The sequence below is a fragment of the Rhinopithecus bieti genome, unplaced genomic scaffold (genome assembly GCF_001698545.2).
Source record: "Rhinopithecus bieti isolate Rb0 unplaced genomic scaffold, ASM169854v2 scaffold_19969, whole genome shotgun sequence".
NCBI classification, from domain to species: Eukaryota; Metazoa; Chordata; class Mammalia; order Primates; family Cercopithecidae; genus Rhinopithecus; species Rhinopithecus bieti.
The window spans coordinates 739,038-765,497 of NW_016810434.1; the positions used below are offsets into that span (position 1 = coordinate 739,038).

General features: G+C 51.4%; 1 protein-coding gene and 1 pseudogene across 1 annotated transcript; both read left to right on the forward strand.

The window, feature by feature from the left end:
* The first annotated feature begins 745 nt into the window (after window positions 1-745).
* On the forward strand, window positions 746-3,575 carry TMEM177 (transmembrane protein 177). The gene is made up of 2 exons (XM_017891971.1): window positions 746-813; window positions 2,309-3,575. Exons 1-2 carry the CDS (start codon window positions 755-757, stop codon window positions 3,264-3,266), a joined length of 1,017 nt encoding a protein of 338 aa, XP_017747460.1. The 5' UTR covers window positions 746-754; the 3' UTR covers window positions 3,267-3,575.
* An 18,797-nt stretch (window positions 3,576-22,372) lies between these two features.
* LOC108542091 (60S ribosomal protein L17 pseudogene) lies at window positions 22,373-23,891 on the forward strand (annotated as a pseudogene).
* The last annotated feature ends 2,569 nt before the right edge of the window (window positions 23,892-26,460 follow it).

Genomic DNA, 26,460 nt, shown 5'->3' on the forward strand with positions numbered 1-26,460 from the left:
TTTGGTGCACAGACCAGCTGATCCCTCATCTACCTCACAGAGAGGCTGGAAAGGAGAAATGACAGATGGGACTCTGCTCTGTAGACTATACAGTGTGAAGCACCCGGGAGGAGTTTGGGGGCAGCGAATATGGTAATAAACATAAAGCTCAGAGCTCCCCGCCGAGGGTGAGCGCTTCCAGACGGGAAAGTACAAGGGCGGGCCAGTTAGATGGGTATGGGCTCTGATGGGGGCTCTGCCATAGGCCGCCTGGTGACCCACGCGGGGCTGCCGTTCCTTCGGGGGTTCAACGGCATGATCAAAGACACCGTGTGTGTGTGTGTGTGTGTGTGTGACGGAGTCTCGCTCTGTCGCCCAGAATGGAGTGCAGTGGCGTATTCTCGGCTCACTGCAACCCCTGCCTCCCAGGTTCAAGCGATTCTCCTGCCTCAGCCTTCCCAGCAGCTGGAAGGAACTACAGGCGTGAGCCACCACGCCCAGCTAATTTTTGTATTCATCAAAGACCCGTTTCAACGCAGAGGAGAAAGGGCTTGCGGACCCACCCCAAGGTGCACAGTTAGGGGAGGAGCCTCTGCGGCGGCCGGAGCCACTCACGGGGGTCCCCTTGAGCCCCCCTCCCAGCCCCGCCCCCAAACCTCTCTTGATCCCCGCCCCAGACCCTTCGAGCGAGCTCCGCCCCTGAAGTCCCCGCCGCAGGACCCCCGGCCGGCGAGCTCCGCCTCCCGAAGTCCCCGCCCCCAGATCCCGGGCCGGCATGCTTTGCGGCCGCCTTGCCGCGCGCACATTTAGGCGTTCCGGGCGGCAGCAGAGGAGGTGAGCGCACGGGGAAGCAAGCGGGAGGGACCCTTTTCCGGCCTGATGCGACCCGGTAGCGCGTTCAGACTACGGAGTAGCCTAGGGGGCCCAGGGTGGAAGCGTAGCGAGGACCCTCTGCGGGGCTCCTGCAGCCCCTCCTCGCCCAGCCACGGGCGGGCTGCTTGGTACTGTCTCCTAGGCCGACCCCGCAATGCAGTGGTCCTAAGGACATTGGACTTTGGCCCGGACCCTTCCTTTCTTAGCCTCACTTTCCGCATTGGGAAAAAAAGAAAAAAGCCCGAATGATAATGATTCTTATAGGAGTTCTTGATTAAGATAGGCCAAGCTGTACCCTGCGTTTTTGTTTGCGGCAACTCATTCGTTGCTCTTTAAGCACTTTTCACGGACATGGAATACAGTAAGTTTCAATCAAAGTTAAATAATTGTGAATTTTTACTGACATATTCAAGGATGAAAGGATAAGATGCCCGGGGATGTTTCAAAATAAACCAGTTAGACGGAGGCGTGAGTGGAAAGAGAAATGAAACAAGATTGGCCATGAGTTGATGGGATTGAAGTTGATGGATGTACTATTTTGTCTACTTTGGTATATGTTTGTAATTTAGCATAACGAGTTTTCTAAAACAAAAAGTATGCTGTGAACACGTGACAGCGTGTGCTCAAATACTATGCCGGTGTTAGTCTGCTAGAGCTGCCATGCCAAAGTACCACAGCCTGGGTGGCCCAACCCGCAGAAATTTATCCTCTGGGAGTTGTGGACGCTGGAAGTTCAAGACCAAGGTGTTAACAGGGTTGGTGTCTTCTGAGACCTCCCTTCTTGGCTTGTAGGTGGTAGCCTTTTCCCTGGATCCTCACAGGGTCTTCCCGCTGTGCCTGTTTGCATCCCAGTCTCTTCTTATAAGTACACCAGTCAAATTGGATTAGGATCCATACTGATGGCCTCATTTTATCTTAATTACCTCCTTAAAGACCCTGTCTCCAAATACAGCCGCAGTCTGAGGTACTGGGGGTTAGGACTTGAATATATGAATTGGGGAGGAGGAGACACAGTTCAGCCCATAACACTGTCACTTTACTAGCTTAGGATTTTGGCCAGTTGTTTTCACAGCTTTGGAATAGGGGTAGCTGCAGTGATTGGTCATGGGGTTGTAAAGCTTCAATTGTTAGAGTGCTCAGCACTGAGTCTAGCATACAGTAAGCACTCAATAACCTGCTTGTGAGCCAGACGCTAAATATCTTATTTATGTTTATTCATGTGCTCATCACAGCCACCCTAGAGGTGGGCCATTACAACACACCTGTTTGGCAGACGGGGAAATGATGCACAGAGATGGGGCTGGGATTTGAACACAGGCGCTCTGGCTGTAGAGCCCATGCTCTTCGCCACTATACCGTGTTACTTCGGTTTAAAAAGGTGGTATGGCCCCTGGAGGATGTTCAGTCTGCAGGCTGACTCAGGGAAACTGGCTGACTTCTGTTTTTCTTGACCCAGATTTTCCACGGTGACCACACTCATGGCAGGTCCCCTGTGGCGGACCGCAGCATTTGTGCAGAGACACAGGACAGGCCTTTTGGTGGGTTCCTGTGCAGGCCTGTTTGGAGTTCAAATCTCGTACCACCTCTTCGCGGATCCCGTGGTCCAATGGCTCTACCAGTACTGGGCTCAGGGCCAGCCAGCCCCGCTCCCTCCACAGCTGCAGAGCCTCTTCCAAGAGGTGCTACAGGACATAGGTGTTCCTTCAGGCCATCACCACAAGCCCTTCACCACCTTCACCTTCCAGCCTGTGAGTGCAGGCTTCCCAAGACTCCCTGCTGGGGCTGTGGTGGGCATCCCTGCCAGTTTCTTGGGGGACCTAGTGATCAGCACTGACCATCCCGTGGTCATACATGGGCAAAGAGTGGACTGGCGGAGCCCAGCAGGAGCCCGGCTGAGAGCTTCCCTGACCCTGTCCCATGAAGCCCAGAAGTTTGCCTTGGCCAGGGAAGTGGTGTACCTGGAAAGCAGTACCACTGCCCTGCAGGCCCTGCTGGCCCCAGCTTGCCTGGCAGGGACCTGGGCACTGGGCGTGGGTGCCAAGTACACCCTGGGGCTCTATGGAGGCCCCATGAATTTACGGGCTGCCTTCAACTTGGTGGCCGCAGTGGCAGGCTTTGTGGTCTACGCCTTCTCCAAGGATTCTCTCACTCATGCCCTGGAGTCCTGGCTGGACCGCCGCACGGCCTCCCTCTCTGCAGCCTATGCCTGCGGTGGAGTGGAGTTCTATGAGAAGCTTCTGTCGGGCAATGTGGCCCTGCGCAGTCTCTTGGGCAAGGAGGGGGAGAAGCTGTATACACCCAGCGGGAACGTCATCCCCAGACACTGGTTTCGCATCAAACATTTACCCTACACCACCCGCCGGGACTCTCTGCTGCAGATGTGGAGGGTGATGCTCAACCCGGGCCGCTCCTGATGGGCTCATCACAAGGACACTTCCAGCTTGTGCAGACACCACCCTGCCATTGAGTCTGGAGGGCCCTGTTGGAGCCTTTGGATCTATAGCTCAAGGCCAGAAAAATCACAGTCTTTGGAATTAAATAGCTTAGATTCTACTGTAATCACTACTTAATGAACTCAGGGACTATGAATCTGAGCCTTCATTTCTTGAACTGTAAAGTGGAGATGATGTAAACTACCTTGCAAGATTGTGGAGTTGGGTAAGGTCATGAACATAAGGGCCTGGCGCAAAGGGTGCGCTGTAAATAAACAGACATCCCTCCTTCTTGGTCTCTTTTTTTTTTTTTTTTTTTTTTTTGAGAGAGAGCATCTCACTCTTTTGCCCAGGGTGGACTGCAGTGATAATCATAGCTCACTGCACTGCAGCCTCAAACACCTGGGCTCAAGTGATCCACCCTCCTCAGGCTCTCAAAGTGCTAGATTTACAGGCATGAACCTCCTCACCCAGCCTCCTTCTTGGTCTTAAATGCCACCCGGTTGTGGGAGTCAGGCCACACCTCACCACCAGGGGTACTTGCAGTTATGTGAACACTTTCCTACAGTGAAGAACCACCCCTCAATTTAAGTGGTGGTCAAATCCCAATTTTCCTCCACTCTGGTAGAGGTTAAAAGACTAGAGAGGCCAAGAGGAGAAGTTAGTGTGGGCCCGAGAGACTGTTTTAAGTCGAGGGTGCCTTAAGAGTGTTGTCAGTCAAGGTCCCGTGGATGCGGATGGCACACTCAGGGAGAGGGAGACCAGCAAGGGATGCAGGGTGCCAGGAGAGCCCTGGACCTGAGGGGAGGGGAGGTGTTCCGGAACTCCGAGACCTGTGGCATGGGAGACTTGGCAAGAGCTTCACTCAAAGGTGGAGGAAGGAACAAACCATTGTAAAACTGAGGCCCTGCGGGGAGGGAACCCACTGGTGCGATCCAGAGCTGTCAGCCTCCCCAGGCACTGCGTGGCCAGGGCTTGGAGAGGAGAGGCAGCAAGGTGGGGGTGAGCTTGGCTCATAGGGGTCAGCGAGGAAAGCAGAGGGGTGGAGGTGGGCAGTGGGTCAGGCCTGGTCCCACTTGGGACCCAGGGGAGACTGCAGCCCCACCCTGCTTATTTCCCTTGAGCCCTCCGGTGGTAGATGGAGCCGGCCCCCTGGGTTAGATCCTTGGACAGGGGACCAGAGCAGGGCAAGGTGAGGAGAGTTGTGATCAGGGAGCCAGACCCAATCTGGCTTTATGACATCTTTTAGTTGGAGATTATGTTTTCCATGGGAAAGTATTTGAACACAGTGGTGGCAGTTCCTGGCAGGAGACCTCAAGAGGAGAGTGAGTCGGGGGCTGCAGAATGCAGTGGGAATGGCACACCTCCCTGCTGGGGCCCTCACTGTGGGCTGGAGCTCAGTGTGCTGTGTCAGCTCCTGGGTCCCCACACTGGACCTGAACAGGCTGAGTTCCTGAGGGCAGCACATCCTTACTCATTCCCCAGGCCCTGGTACCTAGGGCGGCATTGGGCATGGGCTTGGAGTACATAGGTGGATGGATGAGGCGGTGGCTGGCTGAACCAGTCTTCACTCAGGGACACACCATTTCACAGGGTCCCTTGGGATGTCACCCACCTGCTGCTGCTGTACTTAAAGGGCCACAAGGCCATGTGAGGCCACCTCATTCCTGAGCAGTATGGTTTGGGACCTGGCTTTGATGGGCCTCCACCTTCTCACTACTCCCACCCCCAGCCCGTCTGCTCTCAGTACTGCAACTCTCAAGTACTGCAAGCAGCCACGAGGCTTCAGGGCATTTCCTGCATGATCTGCCTGAGCTTGTCCCCAGGCGAAGGCAGCCCCAACGGTAGGGAGACACGGCTGCTTGCTCAGCTCCCTCTTGCTCTCAAGTCCACAGACCTCGGGGGCCTGTCCCAGTCCTCACACAACGCTTACATGCCACCCTCCAACCTTGGTGCACACATCCTCTAGCCGTGTGCGTGTGTGTGTATGTGTGCGTGTGTGTGTATGTGCCTGTGCGTGTATGTGTGTGCGCGCATTGCTCCGCCTTGCTGCACTCTGTGCATCCTCTAATCCTCCGCAGCCTGGCTCAGGCCACCTCAGGCCCTCCCACTGAGAGCACCCCTGGCAGGTTGGCTGAGCTCCGTGCCCCTTCTTCCCCCTCCCAGCCTCCCACTGCATGACTCACCCAGCACCAGCCTTGGTGCTTTCCCTCCCAGTGGCTCTCGGCTCCGTCCTCTTTTCTTCATCTCCACTGGGCCTCCTGACTCTTGTCCCAGTTCTCCCAGCTCCTGAAGTGCAGGTTTGACTGGGTGACTCTCCTGCCTAAAGCCCTTTAGGAACATCCCCATGCTTTCTGGCAGAAACCACATCTCCTGCCCATCCCATGTCCCACTTCCCCTTGCTCTGGATCCTTGCCTCACTGCAGTTTGGTTCCTGAACTCCTCTCCCCTCCTCCCCACACAGCCTTCATGTTCGCTGTGTCCTTGGTCTGGGCTGCTGTCTCCCAGCCTGCCCGGTGCTCAGTTATTTAGTGTTCCTCCTGCTGGAATGCCCAGGGGGACCTGTTCACTGACACGTTGCTTCTCCCAGGGAAGCCTGCCTGTCTCACGTCAGATGCCTGCTTGTGCACTGTCATACCCCCAATACCTCTTCCTCGCCCTACTGCTAACAAGTTACCATGGAGCTAGCGGCTTAGCATCTCCTCCACTGAAATGTAAAATCTGCAATGGCAGGATTGTGTATCTTGTTTACAGCTCTGAACTGAGGCGCTCCATAATATTTATTTTTTGCAGTTTCAGTAACTAGAAACAATATTTTTTCATACATGAATAGGGCCCTAAGCTATAACAGACACAGCCCCAGCTTCCTAAAAGCCTCTGAGCAATTGCAGCAAGGCTGGCTCCGTTCCCTTTATACGGCCATTCTGAATCCTATCTGACCCTGTCCTGTCTTCCCACCTTGAGACGTGCCAAGGACAGGGCCTGGCCCTAGTCATTCATGATTGCTAACATCAGTGGGGAAACCAGGACACTTCTGGGTCACTTCCTATAAGGCACCGATTACTACCTAGGGCACCAGGGACCCTGGCTTTAGGAGGACTTTTTTATAATATTGCGTCCCTACACACAGGTCAGAGGTTGATCTCAGAAAGGTTAAGAAACATGCTCTAGGTCTTTGTCGCCAAGTCGAGTGGTAGGCAGCTGCCTTGTAACTGTCACCCTGCACTTCTCCTTCTCCCGTGCCTGCTGTGTGCCAGAATCATTAGCACTCTGTCCTAGATCCCTTGTGAGCATTGTTCTCCTGGCTTAGGCCTCACTTCTCCCCATCCCAGGTTCATGGTTCTCTGGGTATGAACTTGCAAAGATGCCCGACATCCCAGAGCAATCCTAAACAGACCCAGGTCTTGGCCGACTTACAGAAAACTACATCAACACACAAAGACTCCCCCTCCTCAGCCTCCCCCACCACGTGCAGGCACACACACACGCACATGCACATGCACGTCTGGACACAGAATACAGGGAGGGGAGTCTCAGAGTCATGGTGCTGATGCTGGCTCTGCCCTTCGCTGACCCTCCTAGCCCTGCTGCCTCAGTCCCCCACCAGTGTCCACAATGCAGGGCTCCACTCAGCCTTGCCTGCAGCTGGGCACACACACAAACCTGATCCCCATGTGTGGGTAGATCACAGGCTGAGTTCCAGATCAATGTGTGGGTCCTCACCCGGCGAGGCGTCCTGCTTGTCTCCTGCCCACCATGTCCCTATAGTAACATAATGGGGCCTTTATTATCCTCCAGACACCGTGCTAGGTTCTTAGAGGCATTTTCTCATTTATTCCCAATTGGGACATGTGGTTGGTAATATTGTCATTTCAATTTTACAGGAAAGGGAACATCACAGAAAGGTGAAGAAATTTGCCCTAAATCATAAAACTTTGTAAGTGGCAGAACAAGGATTTGAAGCTGGCAGTCTGGTTCCAGGTATCATTCTTAAAACACTAAATTTATACTGTCCTATTTAGCCTGAAAGTTTCATGGTGCAAACTTATACTGTGGACTCCATAGCTCTTTTCCTCATACTGGGTTCGAAGCAACTTTTTCAGGCTCACTATTTTTATTAGGAAAAAACAGTCACTGAGCAGAACTTCTGAGGATACCTCTCCAGCTAACTGAAGAGAAAGGGGCAACCAGCCTACCATGTTTAGTGCAGCAGGAGGAACAGGACGGAAGGGCAGAGTGTCATGGAGCTCTAAGAGGCACCAGCTGAGGAAAGGGGATCTCAAGAGGCAGGGAGAGAGCGGAGTGGGCAGCCAGCTATGGGTTCAAATCCTGGCCTACCACTTTAACAGGGTGATCTGGAACAAGTGACTTCTGGTCCTAAGTTTCCTGTCTGTAAAATGGGCACATTCCTCTGTGTCTTTCAGAATTGTTTTGATGATGAAAGTGAAAGAAAGTTTCCAAAATGTGGAGCCTGGTGAGGTGATATAGTAGGCTTCAAAAGAAGATTGATGTTCTAAATGTTAGTGCTTCTAAATGGCATAAGGTGTTCAGGTCCTGGAGTTGCTGCCCAAATAACAGCAATTTCCAGAGAACTCGCTGCTGCCTAATACCACTTTATTTTAAAGCTTTCCAAAGCCCCAGTTCAGTTAGGGCAATTTTTCAAGTTGCTATCAGTTGACATCTTTTGGAAGTTACTTGGCAGCGACTGAAAGCAGAGGAGCCATATGGCCTTAGGGGGAAACACCAGGCTGGAGAAGAGGGCATTAGCATGGAAGGTGGTCCTTTACACCTGCTCTACGGGGAGTGGTTTTCTTTTTCTTTCTCTCTCTTTCCTTCTTTCTCTCTCTTCTTTCTTTTCTTTTTCTTTTGAGAAGAGTCTTACTCAGCCTTGGCCTCCTGGGCTCAATCAACCCTCCCACCTCAGCCCCCCTAGTACTTGGACTACATACAGGTGTACACCACCATGCCCGGCTAATTTTTTTTTTTTTTTTTTTTTTTTGTAGAGATGAGGTTTTACTGTGTTGCCCAGGCTGGTCTTGAACTTCTGTTCTCAAGAGATCCACGTGCCTCAGCCTCTCAAAGTGCTAGGATTACAGGCGTGAGTCACTTCACCTGGCCCATACTAGTAATTTTAAAATACTAAAGCATTCAGTGTTAGTAAGGTTGTGGTAAAATTGATACAAGCATATGCCCTTGGTGACATTTGTGTTAGGCGTCTTCTAAGATGACCCTAGTGATCCCTGGTCCTAATATTCTTGGCCCTGGTCATAATCCACTCCCCTTGATCCTCTTGGTTCTAAACAATGGAATACAGTAACGTTGAGGGAATATCACCTCAGTGGCTAGATTACAAAAGATTTTGACTTCTGTCTTGCTAACTGACCCTTGTCTTCTTGGCTTCACATGTTTTGTCTTGAAGCAAGTTGCCATGTTAGAGAGACCCACATGGCAAGGAACTAAAGGCAGCCTCTGAGCAAACAGCCAGCTCACAGCTGGGGCCCTCACATGGCACTGAATCCTACCAAGAACCATGTGAGCCCAGAACAGAATCCTTCCCTACTCAAGCTTTCAGATGAGACCCCGTGTATTAATTCATTCTCATGCTGCTATGAAGAAATACCCAAGACAGTGTGATTTATAAAGAAAAGAGGTTTAATTAACTCACAGTTCCACATGGCTAGGGAGGCCTCAGGAAACTTACAATCATGGTAGAAAGCACCTTTTCACCTGGCGACAGGAGAGAGAATGAGTGTCAGCAGGGAAAAATGGAAATGTAAGATCATCAGATCTCTTGAGAACCCACTCACTATCCTGAGAATAGCATGGGGAAACCATCCCCATGATTCAGTTACCTCCTACCGGGTCCCTCCTGTGATACATAGGGATTATGGGATTACAATTCAAGATGAGATTTGGGTGGGGACACAAAGCCAAATCATAGCACCCCAGCCTCAGCCAGCACCTTCATTGCAGCCTTAAGAGCACCTAAAGCAGAGAAGCAGCTAACTTGTGCCTAGATTCCTGACCCATAGAAACAGTAAGACAATACAACCATATTGCAGTACGCCATTTGGTGTGGTAACTTGGTATGCAGAAATAGATAACTCATACTCTTTATTAATTGGCATAATGTTTTTGGAAAGCAATTTGGCAAAACTTGATACAATCATAAAAGTTTATCTTTTGACCCAGTAATTTCACATCTGTGTATTTCCTAGGGCTGTAACCCCATAGAAACTGAATACTGCATGCCCAAAGAGGTACATAAAAGCACTAGGTATAAATTACAACAAAATAACAATAATGGAAATGTTAAATAGCAGTGACTTTGGAAGTATCCACTTGTTGAACATTGTTCAGCCATCAAAAAGTATAATTATGAAGACTATAGTAGAAGCATGGGGAAATATTAGTTATAAATATCAAGTCTTTTTTTTAAAATGAGGTACAGTCTGCATGGTGATTACAATAATGTAAGCATGGTAAGACGTAGGAGGAAATTCACAAAATTTAAAGTAGTTGTGTTATAGGGGAATTTTGAGTGACTTTATTAATTCAAGTAATAAAGACTTAGCACTATATATATTTACGGTCACGCATCACTTAACGACAGGGAAATGATTCTGAGAAATGCCTTGGAAGGCAATTTCATCTTTGTGTGAACATCATAGTGTACTTACACAAACCTAGATGGCACAGCCTCCTACACACCTAGGCTAGATGGTGTTGCCTATTGGTACTAGACTCCAAACCTGTAAAGCACGTTGTTGTGCTGAATACTGTGGGCAGTTGTAACGTAATGGTAAGGATTTGTGTATCAAAACATAGAAAAGTAAAAATATGGTAGTATTAATCTCATGGGACACTGTCATATACGTGCTTCCTCACTCACTGAATATCATTATGCAGCGTGTGACTGTGTGTGTAAGCATGAAGGCCTACTCAGAGGTACCCTGGACCTGCACCCTCTCCCTGCAACGAGGTGACAGATTCTGGCGTCCCTGCTTCTGGCCCTGCATTCTTGGGGCATAGCCAGCCTTCTGTCTGTCGGTTACCGTGGTGGCTATGAAAATGTGCCACTCAGACCTGCTGCGGAGCGGACTTGACTGACAGCCCCAGCTGCTGTTTCTCTCCATCCACCCGTGCTTTGCCTCCACAAGCTACTTTCCACCAGTGATGGAGCGTGGGGACAGTCCTGCTGCAGGTGGATCGTGGGACTCCTCCAGTGGGTGACTGTGGCTCAAGAACTCCCCAGTGGCCTGGGCAAGCCTTTCTCAGAACTGCTGTGAAGTCTGGGGCCTGTCCTCCCCACTCCTCCACAGGTGTCAGACCTGTACTTTGGTCTGAAGGATCTCCCTGCCTTCTATCGCCTCCTTCTTTTTCCTTCACAGGCAGTTCCCCCAATATGGCTCTTACTCATGCAATCCTGTCTTTGTATCTGGTTCTCAGAGGACCTCCACTAACATGCTGGTGGGCGCCTGTAGTCCCAGCTACTCGGGAGGCTGAGGCAGGAGAATGGCGTGAACCTGGGAGGCGGAGCTTGCAGTGAGCTGAGATCTCACCACTGCATTCCAGCCTGGGCGACAGAGTGAGACTCTATCTCAAAAAAAATTTTTAAAAAATAAGAATTTTTATTCTCTAAGGAATTATTATTACTGTTATAACAACAGGATTGGAGTGATGAGGACTGGCTTGTAAGAAGTCCAGAGCCACCTGGACTCAGAGCCACCCTAGCTCTGGATTTCTTCCAGTCTCAGCCCCCTGGAGCCCTTGCTCCCCAAAGGGACTTGTTCCCCACTAGAGGTCAAGGGTAAGTCATAGCAATGGACCCAGACTCTTGTTATTACCCATGACATGGTTTGAATCTGTGTCCCCACCCAAATCTCATGTTGAATTGTAATCCCCAGTGTTGGACGTGGGGCCTGATGGGAGGTGATTGGCTCATGGGGGTGGTTTCTAATGGTTTAGCACCGTCCCCCTGGTGTCGTCTCATGAGTTCTCATGAAATCTGGTTATTTGAAAGTATGTGGCACCTTCCCCTTCGCTCTCTCCTTCCTGCTGCAGTCATGGAGGACGTGCCTTCCACCTTCCGCCTTCCACCGTGTTTGTAAGTTTCCTGAGGCCTCCCCAGAACCCGTCATGCTTCCTGTACAGCCTGTGGAACCATGAGCCAATTAAACCTCTTTTCTTTATAAACTACCCAGTCTCAGGTAGTTCTTTATAACAATGTGAGAATGAACTAATACAACCCACCCCTACCGTATACCTCTCCTACCCTCTCCCTAGCAGACTGTGAAGACAGGGTGCTCATGCCAAACCCTGAAGGCATTACGAAGGCTGCAGGGCCTAAGCTGGGGCCTGGGTCTGAGGAGCAAACTAAGGAGCAGAGCCCACGTGGAGAGAGGGAGGGAGCCAGTGTCCACGTGCCACACAGACAGCAATGTCATTGCTCTGTCATCACACCCTGCGTGTTTATAGACTTCATTGTCATCAAATGAGACCTGCCAGAGTCTAACACCTTGACACTGGCTGGCTAGTTAAGCATGGACAGCTCACAGCCTGGCTGGAATTATGCTTGCTTTTACCTAGCCCCATCAGGTAGACACTTTCAGCTGAGTGGCTCTGTTTTCCAAGACCTGAAATCAACTTCAGTGTTGAATTTTTCCCTAATTTCAACCACATGTGAAAGACCAAAGTCCTAGCCCTTTTCCCTCGCAGTAGGGACACCCTCACTTTCCCGGGTCCCTGAGCTGGTCCACTTCAGAGTTAAGTACAGCAGATTGGGAAAGCCCTTCTGGTTCCACAGCTGTGAGCAGCCCTGCAGGCCTGAAGCATGCGTGTCTTTGTTGATTTGCTGAGGCAGGAAGGATCTGGAATCAGTCCTGGAAGCCTGGAGTCCACTAAGGTACCCTTGCCGGGGGGCAAATCTGTGGGTGCCTCTCCAGGCAGCTTCTGGCCTCAGAGCCAGACCACCTGGGCTAAGATCCTGGCTCTGCAACTCACTGCTCTGGGCACGTTCCCAAGCTTCTCCATGCCCCAGCTTCCCTCATATGTAAATGGGAATAATGACAGTGCCCAGCCCCTGGGGTTGGTTTGAGTGAATATTTGTAAAGCACCTTGGACAGTGCCTGGCACAGAGTTAAAGCCTGAGGAAGTGGAGCATAGTTTCCATTCACCAGTCATTGCCCAAGGTGCAGTTGTCAAGCAGTGACTAAATTAGAGCTGGCCCAGTGTGACACTTTTGGAGATGTCTCAGGTGGCTGTGAGGTGAGTCAGGGTTGGCAGCACTGCCCCACACAACATTCTCAAACCCCAGCCATGGTTTTATTGATGTTGCTGACACCCCTGCCAGCTGGGACCTCTCTAAGGGCAGCAGTGAGCCACACCCTTCTTCCCAGTACTGGACCGTGTCGCTGTTCAGGAAGCGTTTGCTGGATACTTGGCCCGTGTGAGAGAAGGGAAGGGAGCGTGGCATGTGGGCAGGCCCCAGAGGTCCTGCCCTGTCAAGGTCAGCTCAACACACACTTCTCTGGGGGCCACACGGGAGAGGCTGCTGTGGCAAGGCCTGTAGACCCCAGCCTTGTCCCTCAGGATTAGGCTCCTCTGAAAGGTCCCCATCACCTGGTGACATTGCTGTGGCAGCAGCTGGAGGCTGCCCTCAGCCACCGATCGCCAGGTCCAGAGCCACGTGCCCATGTCCTGACACCTGATTGTCCTGTGCTGGTCCCTGCAGATGGCCCAGGCTCGCAGTCTGGACTCCACCCCTGCAGAGGAAGCACACACCGACGTCACAGGTGCAAAGACCACTCAGAAGCTGGGCCACAGCTGCCCATCCTGGCCTGTCGGTGCCTCCCTCTCCTAAGCCTGGAGACCCTTCACTTCCTCTACCTCCTAACAACTCCTGTTGGAGCCATTTTGAATGCAGCCCTAAGGCTCTCCCTGTCAGCCAAATGGGTGTCAGAAGCCATCTGTGCCTGCGCTGGTGGCAGCTGCTGGGAAAATGCTTGCATCCATATGAATCGATTTTGTTTTGCCTCCTAAGATCTTCAGTTGAGCAAGGGGAGATTTGCTGAATTATTCAGAGGTTTCATTAACCTGGGGAAGGCTGAACTGACGGCCCAGAGAAGGGCAGGAGGAAGAAAGCCTGGACACAGCTAGAGAGGTCCAGCCAACGTGAAGGCCTGTGGCCCAAGGAGGGAGCTGTGAGGTGTAGCCCACGCCACGTCCCCAGGTGAGCAGCAGCTCCCACCAACCCCTGACGAGGTCGGCGCTAGGGTGGCCCTCAGCAGAGGTGGCAAAGTTGGCTTTTGGTGCCTCACTGAGGTGAAGCTTCCGTTTGGCCTGTTCTGCCCAGCTCCATGCTGGGACTTCTTTCAGGGAACAACATCCCAGCTGCCACGCAGTGCCTCAGGCTGTTTCCTCACCTTCTCATTCAGCCACCAAGAGTCCTTTAAAGAAAGGCAGGTGGGCCAGGCGTGGTGGCTCACGCCTGTAATCCCAGTATTTTGGGAGGCCAAGGCAGGTGCATCACTTGAGGTCAAGAGTTTGAGACCAGCCTGGCCAACATGGTGAAACCCCCATTTCTACTAAAAATACAAAAATGAGCCGGGTGTGATGGTGGCACCTGTAATCCCAGCTACTCAGAAGGCTGAGGTGGGAGAATCGCTTGAACCAGGGAGGCAGAGGTTGCAGTGAGCTGAGATTGCGACACTGCACTCTAGTCTGGGTGACAAAGCGAGACTGTCTCAAAAAAAAAAAAAAAAAANGAGTCCACTAAGGTACCCTTGCCGGGGGGCAAATCTGTGGGTGCCTCTCCAGGCAGCTTCTGGCCTCAGAGCCAGACCACCTGGGCTAAGATCCTGGCTCTGCAACTCACTGCTCTGGGCACGTTCCCAAGCTTCTCCATGCCCCAGCTTCCCTCATATGTAAATGGGAATAATGACAGTGCCCAGCCCCTGGGGTTGGTTTGAGTGAATATTTGTAAAGCACCTTGGACAGTGCCTGGCACAGAGTTAAAGCCTGAGGAAGTGGAGCATAGTTTCCATTCACCAGTCATTGCCCAAGGTGCAGTTGTCAAGCAGTGACTAAATTAGAGCTGGCCCAGTGTGACACTTTTGGAGATGTCTCAGGTGGCTGTGAGGTGAGTCAGGGTTGGCAGCACTGCCCCACACAACATTCTCAAACCCCCAGCCATGGTTTTATTGATGTTGCTGACACCCCTGCCAGCTGGGACCTCTCTAAGGGCAGCAGTGAGCCACACCCTTCTTCCCAGTACTGGACCGTGTCGCTGTTCAGGAAGCGTTTGCTGGATACTTGGCCCGTGTGAGAGAAGGGAAGGGAGCGTGGCATGTGGGCAGGCCCCAGAGGTCCTGCCCTGTCAAGGTCAGCTCAACACACACTTCTCTGGGGCCACACGGGAGAGGCTGCTGTGGCAAGGCCTGTAGACCCCAGCCTTGTCCCTCAGGATTAGGCTCCTCTGAAAGGTCCCCATCACCTGGTGACATTGCTGTGGCAGCAGCTGGAGGCTGCCCTCAGCCACCGATCGCCAGGTCCAGAGCCACGTGCCCATGTCCTGACACCTGATTGTCCTGTGCTGGTCCCTGCAGATGGCCCAGGCTCGCAGTCTGGACTCCACCCCTGCAGAGGAAGCACACACCGACGTCACAGGTGCAAAGACCACTCAGAAGCTGGGCCACAGCTGCCCATCCTGGCCTGTCGGTGCCTCCCTCTCCTAAGCCTGGAGACCCTTCACTTCCTCTACCTCCTAACAACTCCTGTTGGAGCCATTTTGAATGCAGCCCTAAGGCTCTCCCTGTCAGCCAAATGGGTGTCAGAAGCCATCTGTGCCTGCGCTGGTGGCAGCTGCTGGGAAAATGCTTGCATCCATATGAATCGATTTTGTTTTGCCTCCTAAGATCTTCAGTTGAGCAAGGGGAGATTTGCTGAATTATTCAGAGGTTTCATTAACCTGGGGAAGGCTGAACTGACGGCCCAGAGAAGGGCAGGAGGAAGAAAGCCTGGACACAGCTAGAGAGGTCCAGCCAACGTGAAGGCCTGTGGCCCAAGGAGGGAGCTGTGAGGTGTAGCCCACGCCACGTCCCCAGGTGAGCAGCAGCTCCCACCAACCCCTGACGAGGTCGGCGCTAGGGTGGCCCTCAGCAGAGGTGGCAAAGTTGGCTTTTGGTGCCTCACTGAGGTGAAGCTTCCGTTTGGCCTGTTCTGCCCAGCTCCATGCTGGGACTTCTTTCAGGGAACAACATCCCAGCTGCCACGCAGTGCCTCAGGCTGTTTCCTCACCTTCTCATTCAGCCACCAAGAGTCCTTTAAAGAAAGGCAGGTGGGCCAGGCGTGGTGGCTCACGCCTGTAATCCCAGTATTTTGGGAGGCCAAGGCAGGTGCATCACTTGAGGTCAAGAGTTTGAGACCAGCCTGGCCAACATGGTGAAACCCCATTTCTACTAAAATACAAAATGAGCCGGGTGTGATGGTGGCACCTGTAATCCCAGCTACTCAGAAGGCTGAGGTGGGAGAATCGCTTGAACCAGGGAGGCAGAGGTTGCAGTGAGCTGAGATTGCGACACTGCACTCTAGTCTGGGTGACAAAGCGAGACTGTCTCAAAAAAAAAAAAAAAAAAAGGTAGGGATTTGTCCCCAGGTTCATATGGAAGGCAGTGGCTCAGAGAGGTTAGGTCCACTACACAAAGCTGCAGGTGGTGGGGCCGGCATGGGGACCTGTGGCATCTGCACCTGAAGCCTGTGCTGTTTACCTGTCATGGTTGTGTCTGCAGCGAGGAGGTCGGGGCCACAGGTCAAGGCCGTGGCCACAGCAGGGAGACAGGGGCCACAGCGGCACCCTTTTGTGGAGCAGCAAAGCCCCCTGGAGACCCTGGGGCACCCCACCCTGTAGTAGGGTGCTTTTGGGGAGTGGGTTTGACACAATAGCACACAGGGCACCCAGGAGCCCTGAATGGGCATCTCAGTCATGCGGTCACTGCTCTGTCCTCTTATGACAGAGCTGGCCAGAGGCCTCACTGCTAAAGATCGGTCTCTCCTAAATCTTCCTCCGAGGAGAGGAAGATGCAGAGTGAAGTTGGGTCAGCTTTTGGAGAAGGAGCGTCTGTACCACCTGGCCCTTGTTAAATGCAATCTCAGGCTGGCCTGGGAGCCACTCAGTCAGACCGTCCACAGGCAAGACCCAGAAGGCTGCTGTCTGCACAAGCTTCTCTCTGAGCTGGCCCGTGTGTGCCCTAGAGGTCAAGATTCACTACTTCTAGGGAAGCCAACACTGAGGCTGACATTCTCTATATACCCGAGGGCAGAGCCTCTCAAGCCCATCAGCCCCTTCTGAGAGAAAAGTCCTCAGCCACACCTGAAACAAAGGGCTCCTGCAGGTGCCGCATGACCCGCCCACGTGACCGCTGCCCACCATTTGGAGTCACAGAAGACACACATACACATCACACATATCACACACAAACATACCACATACACATCACACATGCCACACATATCACATGCCACAAAAAATACAGCACACAAACATACCACACACACCACACATCACATACACATCACACACACCACACACACCACACACACAAACACATACCACATACACCACATACACCACATACCACACACATCACACATACTACACACAAACACATACACCACATACACCACATACCACACACATCACACATACTACACACAAACACATACCGCATACACCACATACCACATACACATCACATATGCCACACACATCACACTACCACAAACATCACACATACCACACACAGCATACACACACACAAACACCACATACACCACAACCACACACATCACACATACCACACACATCACACATACCTACACACAACACATACCGGCATACACACATACCTACATACACATCAAACAAGGGGGGCATGCCACAACACATCACAAATACCACAAACATCACACATGCCCCTACACAAATACACCACACACAACATACCACACACACAGCACACCAAAACACTACTGGCATACACACAGCCACATAACCACATATGCTACATCATATATCACATATGCCATACCATACACACATACCCCATACAACACATACATACACATATGCAACATGCCATACACACATAAAACACACACCACACATGCAACATACTGTACACACAACACAAACACCACACAAACAACATGCCCTCAACACAACACACAAACACCCACACATCACTACCAGATAACAACCACAACACACCATAACACATCAACATACCACACACAAACAATACCACATAGACCACACAACTCATACACATCACACACCACGTACCACATACACACACACACGCCACGCACACACTCAACCACATCACATGCAACATACCCACCACACACAGCACACACATACCACATCACAAACCATATCCACACCAGGTCACATATACCACACACACAACATACATACCACACAAATGCCCACACAGTGCACAAACACATACCACAATACACCACATGCCACACACGACACATACCACACACACGTCACACACACAACAAACACACCTGCACAACATACCATGCACATCACAACACAAACACCACAATACACATCACACATAGCACACCATGCAACATAGTACATCTGTGCAGTTTACCATACACACACATACCACACATACCTCCACACACATACCACTCACCTCACACCTCACCTCACACACACACACACACACCCCCCTCAGGCAGCATTTGGAAGTCCAGCCTACATAAGTTAAGGGTGATGTTAACTCGCTGCCCCCACCAGATTCTCGGCATATCTGAAGCAGAGGTCAGGGAGAGTGGGTCAGCTCTTAGTAAGGCCTTAGGACCCCTCAGAGACAGCAGGGCTGGAGTTTAGTGCAGGAGCAGGGTCTGCCCTGGACCCTGTGTGTGCAGCAGTGCTGTTGGCCGGGCACTGTCCCCATCCTCCTCCTGTCCCCTTTGAAGGTAAGTGTGGCCACATGACTGCTCTGGCCAGTGGATTTGATATGCACAGGGTCACTTCCCCGCAAAAGCATTTGAGAGTCAAGGTGGCCTTCTCTGTCTTATGTGCCCCTGCTGGGGCCCCAGACCTTGGGCCCCCGGTGAGGATGGCAGGGACCAGAACCCACTGCACCATGGGCCTGTGGCAGGGCAATAAATAAGCCTCTGTACTTTTAAGGCCCAGATTTGGGGGTTGTTAACACAGCATCACCTACCCCAGCCTGCTCCTATACCACACTTAGGAGCCAAACCACCAAGGGCTCACTCACTCTATTTGGACAATTCATATCATTTGGGCACTAAGCTAGAAGGACATGTGGAGTGGCTCATTAAGCAGAGGTGAGAATTCTGCTCCTAGGAGGCAGTGCTGCAAATTTGTAATGCTGTAATGCTCCACATACCACATACACATCACATCACACATTACAGCTCAGTGGCAGTTGATACAGCAAAGCCCTTCTGAAAAACAAACATCAGACAATGATTGTGCAACACAGAGCTGCTAAAAATGCTTCATTTATGAGTAGGAAAGAGTTTCTTTGTGTCCTTCATTTTTTTCCATTGAAAGAGCATAAGCTCAACGAAGGTGACAGCCCCGGAATGTGGACAAATGGGACTGGGAAAATGCCATGTCTTCATTCTCTATCCCTCCCCCCACCTTTCACACCCAGCCCTTTGAAAAGCAGAAAGCAATGCACAGATGTAAGGAGCTGTTTTCATTCTTGTGGTTACAAGCTCTCCCCTCTGTTCCCATGGCAGCCTGGCACACTCTGCCATGCACTTTTCACACTGCATTTTGTCTGGTTCCTTGTCTGTCTCTCCCAACTGGGCTGTGAATGTCTCGCAGGCAGGGCCTGGCCTTCCTTCTTGCATCCTGGGCACCTGGCTGGGCACCTGGTCCGCTGGAGTGCTCAGTGATTGATGAGTGGGTGGGGGGTATGGGAGATGGAGCAAGGGCAGAGAGGTGGGGAGGAAGCACCATGCAGGGAGGCCTGTGGGCTGAGAATCCAACATGCGGGGAGGCCTGCAGGCTGAGAATCCAATCCAAAAGCATTTCCTGAGCACCCGCTGTGTACAAGTCACAGCACAAGGCTCTAGCTCTGGGTAAAAGTCCAGATTTGTAAGACATATTTATCAGTTTATAAACACTGTCATGTATGTTATTTTTGTGAACTTCACAGCACCCTGGGGTAGTAAATTGCACACAGTTGATCCTCTTTTGAGAGTGGATTTACAGAGTTTATGTGGTGTGTAGCAAAAATGACAGTGGCCTTGACCATGCATGTTGTTTTGAGTCCTGGCATTGACCCCATCCAGCTGTGTGGCCTTGGGAAGCCTCAGCAGCATAAGAAGGGGACTGGCTCTGCAGGGGCCCGCTGCAAGCATGGCCCGGCCTGGCCTAAAACCTAGGACTGTTTGATTTACCCAACGAAAGGTGTGCAGCTGCCCTGAGTCTGTGGGCAAGCTCAGACCTCAGGGGCGAGCCAGACCAGGGAGAGGCGCCAGGGGCTGTGACCACCTCATCTCTGTGTCTGCAGACCATCCTACAGGGCCTGGCCCACGGGGCATGCAGTGAATAAATGCATGAGTGAGGTATAGGCAGCCTGAATGGAGACGGTGTTCAGAAATCCCAGCTGTTCAAAAGCATGAGGGCAGAGTTCAGTCCTCAGGGATTAAACCAGAATCAAGGGAAGAGGGTAGCTGGGTGGCAGCTGTTGAGGTCATTATTGAGGGTGCTGTAAACCCCAGTAGGACTGGACCTGGGGAGAAGTTCTGTTGCTGGTATTATCATTTGCCACTGACCTCATGGTGACCACAGTGTGGGGGCAGTGCTTCACGCAGACCTGCCACATCCCTACCACCAACCCTTCATTTATTAGCACGTTTGTTGAACATCTACCATGTGCCAGGCTCTGTTCTAGGCCCTGGAGAAATCGCAATGGATAAAAATCCCTGCTCTTATATTCTAGTGAGAGGCGCAACCAATAAACAAGGAATAAGTCATTATAGAGCATCCAGGAAGATGGGCCGGGCCGCAGTGGGACAAGGGACGGGAAGGACTGGGTGTGGGGCGCAGGTGCGTTTCTCAGCAGACCGGCCAACGACAGCCTACACTGAGAAGGTGATGATGGAGCAAAGAGGAAGTGAAGCAAATGGAAATCCGGGGAAAGAGCTTTCCAGGCAGAGCGGAGACAAGGGCAGAGGCCCTGAGGCAGGAGCGGGCCTGGCACATTTGAAGTTGGAGCAGGGAGGTGGGGGGGAGAAGTGGAAATGATGTTAAGGAGGTGGGGGAAGGGGCAGATTGTATAGAGTCTTGTGAAGGATGGACAGGGGTTTTCCCCCTGCCTTTATCTGGAAGCTTTTTTTCTAGCTTCACTCTGCTGTTGAAATCCATTGTCTCTCCAGCTACCCCCGTCTCTGAGGGAAGCACCCTGCCCTGGAGAAATTCTCACATGGCCAGACAGAGGCCTGGCTGACCAGCTGCAGGCAGGTGCTGACAGTTCCAGCACACCTTGGCTTCCTCAGGAGGTCCAAAGGTACAGTCCCCAGAAGTGCCGGTCACACTCAACTTGCCTTGAATTGAACTACAAGAAAACGCGGAACCAAACTCCTCAACAGGACTGCGGGGTCAGGGTCTGCCTCTGCTTCCTGTCTCCACATGGGCCTGCTTTAGTGATCCAGCTCTAGAAGTACAGGCTATTTGGTCAGGTGCTGTGGCTCACGCCTGTAATCCCAACACTTTGGGAGGCCAAGGCTTGTGGTCACTTGAGCCTAGGAATTTGAGACCAGCCCAGGCAACATGGTGAAACCCCATCTCTACTAAAAATATAAAAATTACCCTGGGCATGGTGGTGGGTGCCTGTAGTCCCAGCTACTCAGGAGGCTGAGGCAGGAGAATAGTGTGAACCTAGGAGGTGGAGGTCACAGTGAGCTAAGATGGAGCCACTGCACTCCAGCCTGGGCAACAGATAGAGACTCTATCTCAAAAAAATAAAGTAAGTCCAGGCTATTCTTTCTTACCTCCAGACATTTGCACATGTTGTTCCCTCTGCCTAAAGCACTGCAGGCCCCCCTTCCCAGAAAACTGCTTGATTCCTCACCCCTCCCCTCTGTCTGTGCTGCTGTGGCTCCCTCTGCTTCCTCTCTCTCTCTCTCTCTCTGGATTCCTTGCTTTCTGTCTCCTTCCTCTTCACAGCAACCTCCCTGAGGGCTTCCCCTCCACCCTCTGAAGGTTCACTGAAATGAACTGGTACTAGACAGATTAAAGGCATGCAAATGTATGAATGTGCAAGTATGCACAGGAGCCATACAAAATATGAGGCTCAGAGAAGGGCCAGATGGCTGGAGCTTAAATAACACCCTCTTCATAGGGGAGAGGGAGGTGGGGGAACATAGGCAATTTTGAGGCATAATAAATTATTTTTAGGGGAAATGAATGAGCCTAAAAAACAGACAATAGCCTGGGATGAAGTTCCTCTGAGCTCCAGGGGAGGCAATGCCAACTTGCAGGAAGGTGAGGGGCGGAACTTCACTGCCAACAAAGGTTGCCTTATGAAGGCAAAGTCTCCCCGGTAACCTCTTGGAGCGGCCCTCAGAAGAATAGATGAATAGTCTGCCTGGGTGTGGTAGCAACTTTTATTCTTTCCTCTTCTCCTGTGGTTAATCTTTCCGGTTATTTGATGAGATTCCTAGGAAGGGGGTCAAAGTGTTCCTTCTGGAGGGAACTTCAGAGAGATCCCCTCCCTGCACAGGTGGGGGAAGAAACAAGAGAAGGCTACAAAGTCTTTGGTTCTGAGACAGCTTCTAAGGCCTTCCAACTTCCTTTCATTTAAAAGTGCTCAGCACACAGAAGCACCATACTTTGAGGTATAATTTTCTGAACCCCAGCAGCTTGCACACAGGTGCCAAGACATTCTGGCTGAACAACAGGAGGTAAGGAAGCAAGTTATTGGCTCACTGGTTCTAATGACCAAACTTCAGGGTGAAGAGGAACCTAGGATGGAAGTGAAACAGCAGATGGGGGTCTTCTAAGTGGCTTGAGATGATCTGTGAAAATGGTTCGCTATTCATTTGACCCAGAAAACCCTACTAAATCTTGCAAATCAAGATGTTTCCATCTTTGCGTTCACTTTAAGAACACTCGTGAGGCCAGGTGTGGTGGCTCATGCCTGTAATCCCAGCGCTTTGGGAGGCCGAGGTGGGTGGATCACCTGAGGTCAGGAGTTCGATACCAGCCTGGCCAACATGGTGAAACCCCATCTCTACTAAAAATATAAAAACTAGCCGGGCATGGTGGTGGGCACCTGAGGCAGGAGAATTGCTTGAACCCAGGAGACGGAGGTTGCAGTGAGCCAACACGGTGCCACTGCACTCCAGCCTCGGTGACAGAGTGAGACTCGGTCTCAAAACAAAAAAAAGGACACTTGTGAAACTGCCCAGGTCCTCAAGGCTATGCATACACAAAAGGCCAAGAAGTATCTGAACGATGTTACTTTACAGAGACAGTGTATTCATTGGTTTTCACACTGCCATAAAGAACTGCCCCAGGCTCGGTAATTTATAAAGGAAAGAGGTTTAATTGATTCACACAGTTCAGCACGGCTGGGGAGGCCTCAGGAAGCTTACGCTCATGGCAGAAGGTGAAGGGGAAACAAGGACTTATTCACAAGATGGCAGGAAGGAGAAGTGCCAAGCGAAGGGGGAAGAGCCCCTTATAAAGCCATCAGATCTCGTGAGAATTCCCTCACGATCACAGGAACAGCATGGGGGAACCGCCCCCACGACCCAGTCACCTCCCACTGTTGCAGGACTTTTCCTTAGTTCAGTTCAAGACAGGGCTCTTTGTCCCACAGCTACAAAAATTCAGGCTCGCAGACAGTTCGAATGGTGAGTAAGACAAGGTTCTGTTGTCTTGCTAGACTAGAGTGCCTGCTAGAGTGCTTCCCACCAGCAGCTGGAATCCCAGGTTCCACACAGTAAGAGTAGGGGCCAGGCTCCTCCCCACTGCACACGGAATGAACCTCCCAAGGCTCCACCCCAGCATGCAAGCCAGTTGGAGTTTTTCCAGGGACCCCCTCCCACCTAGCGTCTCACCACGAGGTCACTGCCCCAACACGCGGGCATTACAATTCAGATTACAATTCAAGATGAGATTTGGATGGTGACACAGTGCCAGACCATATCGGTGCCATTCTGACATTACAATGGGGGAGTTGGTAGTGCCCAGGCCAAGAAGTGAGGCTGGACACAAAGTCAGTGGTCCAAAAAGAGTGCTGAGTTTTTGCTGCAGTAGCTTAAAAATGCAGAGAGCAATGCTGAACTTAAGGGTTTAGATGTAGATTCTTTGGTCATTGAGAACATCCAGGTGAATAAAACACCTAAAATGCCCCTCCAGACTTACAAAGCTCATGGTTGATTAACCCACACATGAGCTCTCCCTGCCACATCGCGATCATCCTTACTGAAATGGAACCAGAAGAGGAGGTTGTTCCTAAACCAGAAGAGGAGGTTGCCCGGAAGAAAAAGTTATCGCAGAAGAAACTGAAGAAAGAAAAACGTATGGCTCTGGAATAAATTCAGCATAAAATAAATGCAATTGACAGGAAAAAAGAAAGAAGAAACAGGAAACAGGAGTGTGAACAAGAGGTGGGTGTACTTGGGGCATGGCTCGTGGGAGGGGACAAGCAGGAAGCTGGGTGCCGTGGGAATCTGCAGGCCAGTGACTTCCAAGGTGAGGCCAGTATCATTGTTTCTTTTGGTTTACTCTTGTTGGGAGCCTGAGAGTTCCCGCGGCGTTGTCCTTGGCTTTCCGGGACATTTAAAGCAATGGTCAACTCGAGCTTGTCCACATGGAGAGAATGCCCCATCTCCATACGCCAGGCAGGTACTATGTTAGGCCTTCTCATATCTATTCTCCTTTCATCCTCACTACACTGCAATGGGGAGATTCTCTGCTTTGCAGATAAGAAAAAATGAGACTTACGGAAAGGGTAAGGGTTAAGAACTTACCCACAGTTGCACCCACCATGGGGCCATGTTCCAAAGGGCAGGATCAGCTGCAAAGACCATGATCTTTTCTCTTTCCTTCTGCCTCCTAGATTCAATGACAAGTCCTGGCCTATGGTAAAATGGAAACATGATTTTGTAGGTCTCCTGGTTCCTAGGCAAGTGCTCACTTCACTGAAGGCAGTTTTTCCTGCAGACGTCTGTCCTAGGAGATCCATGTGGCTTTGTTCTTCTCTGCAGCTATCTCAGCCTCTTTCTGACTGTTTTGAGATCTTTACAAGCTTGCATTTGCAATTCCCTCAGGCCAGGCCTGTGCTGGATACGGGGAGCACAGGGAGGACGCTGTCCCTAAAAGGCTCACAGCCTTCCCTTCTCTGACTCGCCACAGGCCTGACTGATCCCGGGGACAGGAGAGCCAAGGACAGAGGGGGTCTTTTCGGGAAATAGTTATTATCAATTTTGTTTCACAGTCAAACCATGAACTGATTTCCCTCCCAAAGTTAGTTTGGCCTGTGCCCAGGAATGAACAAGGACAGCTTAAACGTTAGAAGCAAGATGAAGTCAGTTAGGTCTGATTTTTTTCACTGTCATCATTTCCTCAGTCATAATATTGCAAAGGCGGTTTCACCAACGTAACAAGTGAAGGGGTCCTACCATCAGGAATGTGGGGCCTCTCATGGGAACTCCTTGGCTACTGGCTGCTGCCCAGGAACATCTCAGCAGTGAGTGAGATGGTGCTTGTGAAGACAAATGACAAAGAGGATTGGTGGCTCCTATGTCTTGGCACTACATAAGAGTTTCTTTGTTCACCCACCTTGCTCTAGGACATAATCCCAGGGAAAGGGCAGGAGAGAACCCTGAAATGACTACAGTTAAGTTACTACCACTTTTTGGTAGAATTGGAGTTCAAAATAAAAATGTAAAAATTGATGCAAAATAACGTTACTTTTCTTATTCACCTGAGTCAAAGACAAGCAAAAATGCCATGGGAGCAGGGGGAAAGGGCATAAAGATTGCACTGGGTGGTTGGGGAGTGTGATTGCAGAAGGCTTCCTGGAGGAGGTGAGGCTGAATTGAACATATTTAAGGTTGTTGATGTGTATGCCAATTTAAATTTCCAATAGTGTCAGAGCTCCTGCTCTAACCAAAACAGCCCTCTATCCCAGGGATGTCATCCCTTGGATGCTCAAAGCCCTGTGGGAACTTCTCAGGGAGCTGGTCCCAGAGCGTGGGTGCGTACTGTTGACTCTCCTCAGAGTGGCCAATTCCTGTGACCGGCAGAAGCCCGCAGGGCACTGTTTCCCACAGATGCCCTGTCTGGCCAGCAGGGGGAGCAAGCTCACCGTGGCCCAGGGCGTGGCCGGCTTAGCAGGAGCCCCCCGGGGAAGGGCCGGGTGGAAGCCCAGAGAGCTAGAACACCTCCTGGCTTTACTAGCCTGCTAGGGAGTGGCACCTTTGTCACCATTGGACTTTTAGCCCTCAGTCCTCAGCCCTGGGCCCAGCCCTGCATTTTCCTCTAGAACAGTTCTTGTGGGTACTACTCCTGACTAGTAACTGGGCAAAGAAAGTAGAAGTTGATGGCACATCATGGTTTCCAGGGACGTCTTGGGACAGCTGGGAGCGGGGCTGGGCCTCTGGGGTTTCTTACCTGAACTCTCCAAGCCTGTGGCCTGTGGAGAGGCCCCATCCACTGAGTCATGTAAAATGGCAGATGTTGACAAATAATTATGGGCAAAGCTGCCCATCACACTCATTGAACAGGGGCCATTCCAAATGTCCCTTCATACTGCTACTGATAATAACTTGTAGTCCCACCATATGATGACATATTATTTAGCAGTTAAAAACCCTGGCGTCCAGGGATATTTAATGACATGGGATACTGCTCACATATAATGTGGATGTTTTTCTCCATTTGTTCTTCCAGAATCTTGCTCTGCCCTGCCCCGCACCCCAGGAGGTTGGCCCCATGCTCTGCATCACCCCGACTCCCTTCCCCTCTGGCTCCAAGCTGGATTCAGCCAACAGGAGACACCAGCAGAAGATGGAAAGCTGGGAGGAGAGGCTGGGATCTGTCTCCTCCACTCTCTGCCTGTGTTGGGGCCTCCAGGATTGCAGCTTCCACTGGGCAACCTCC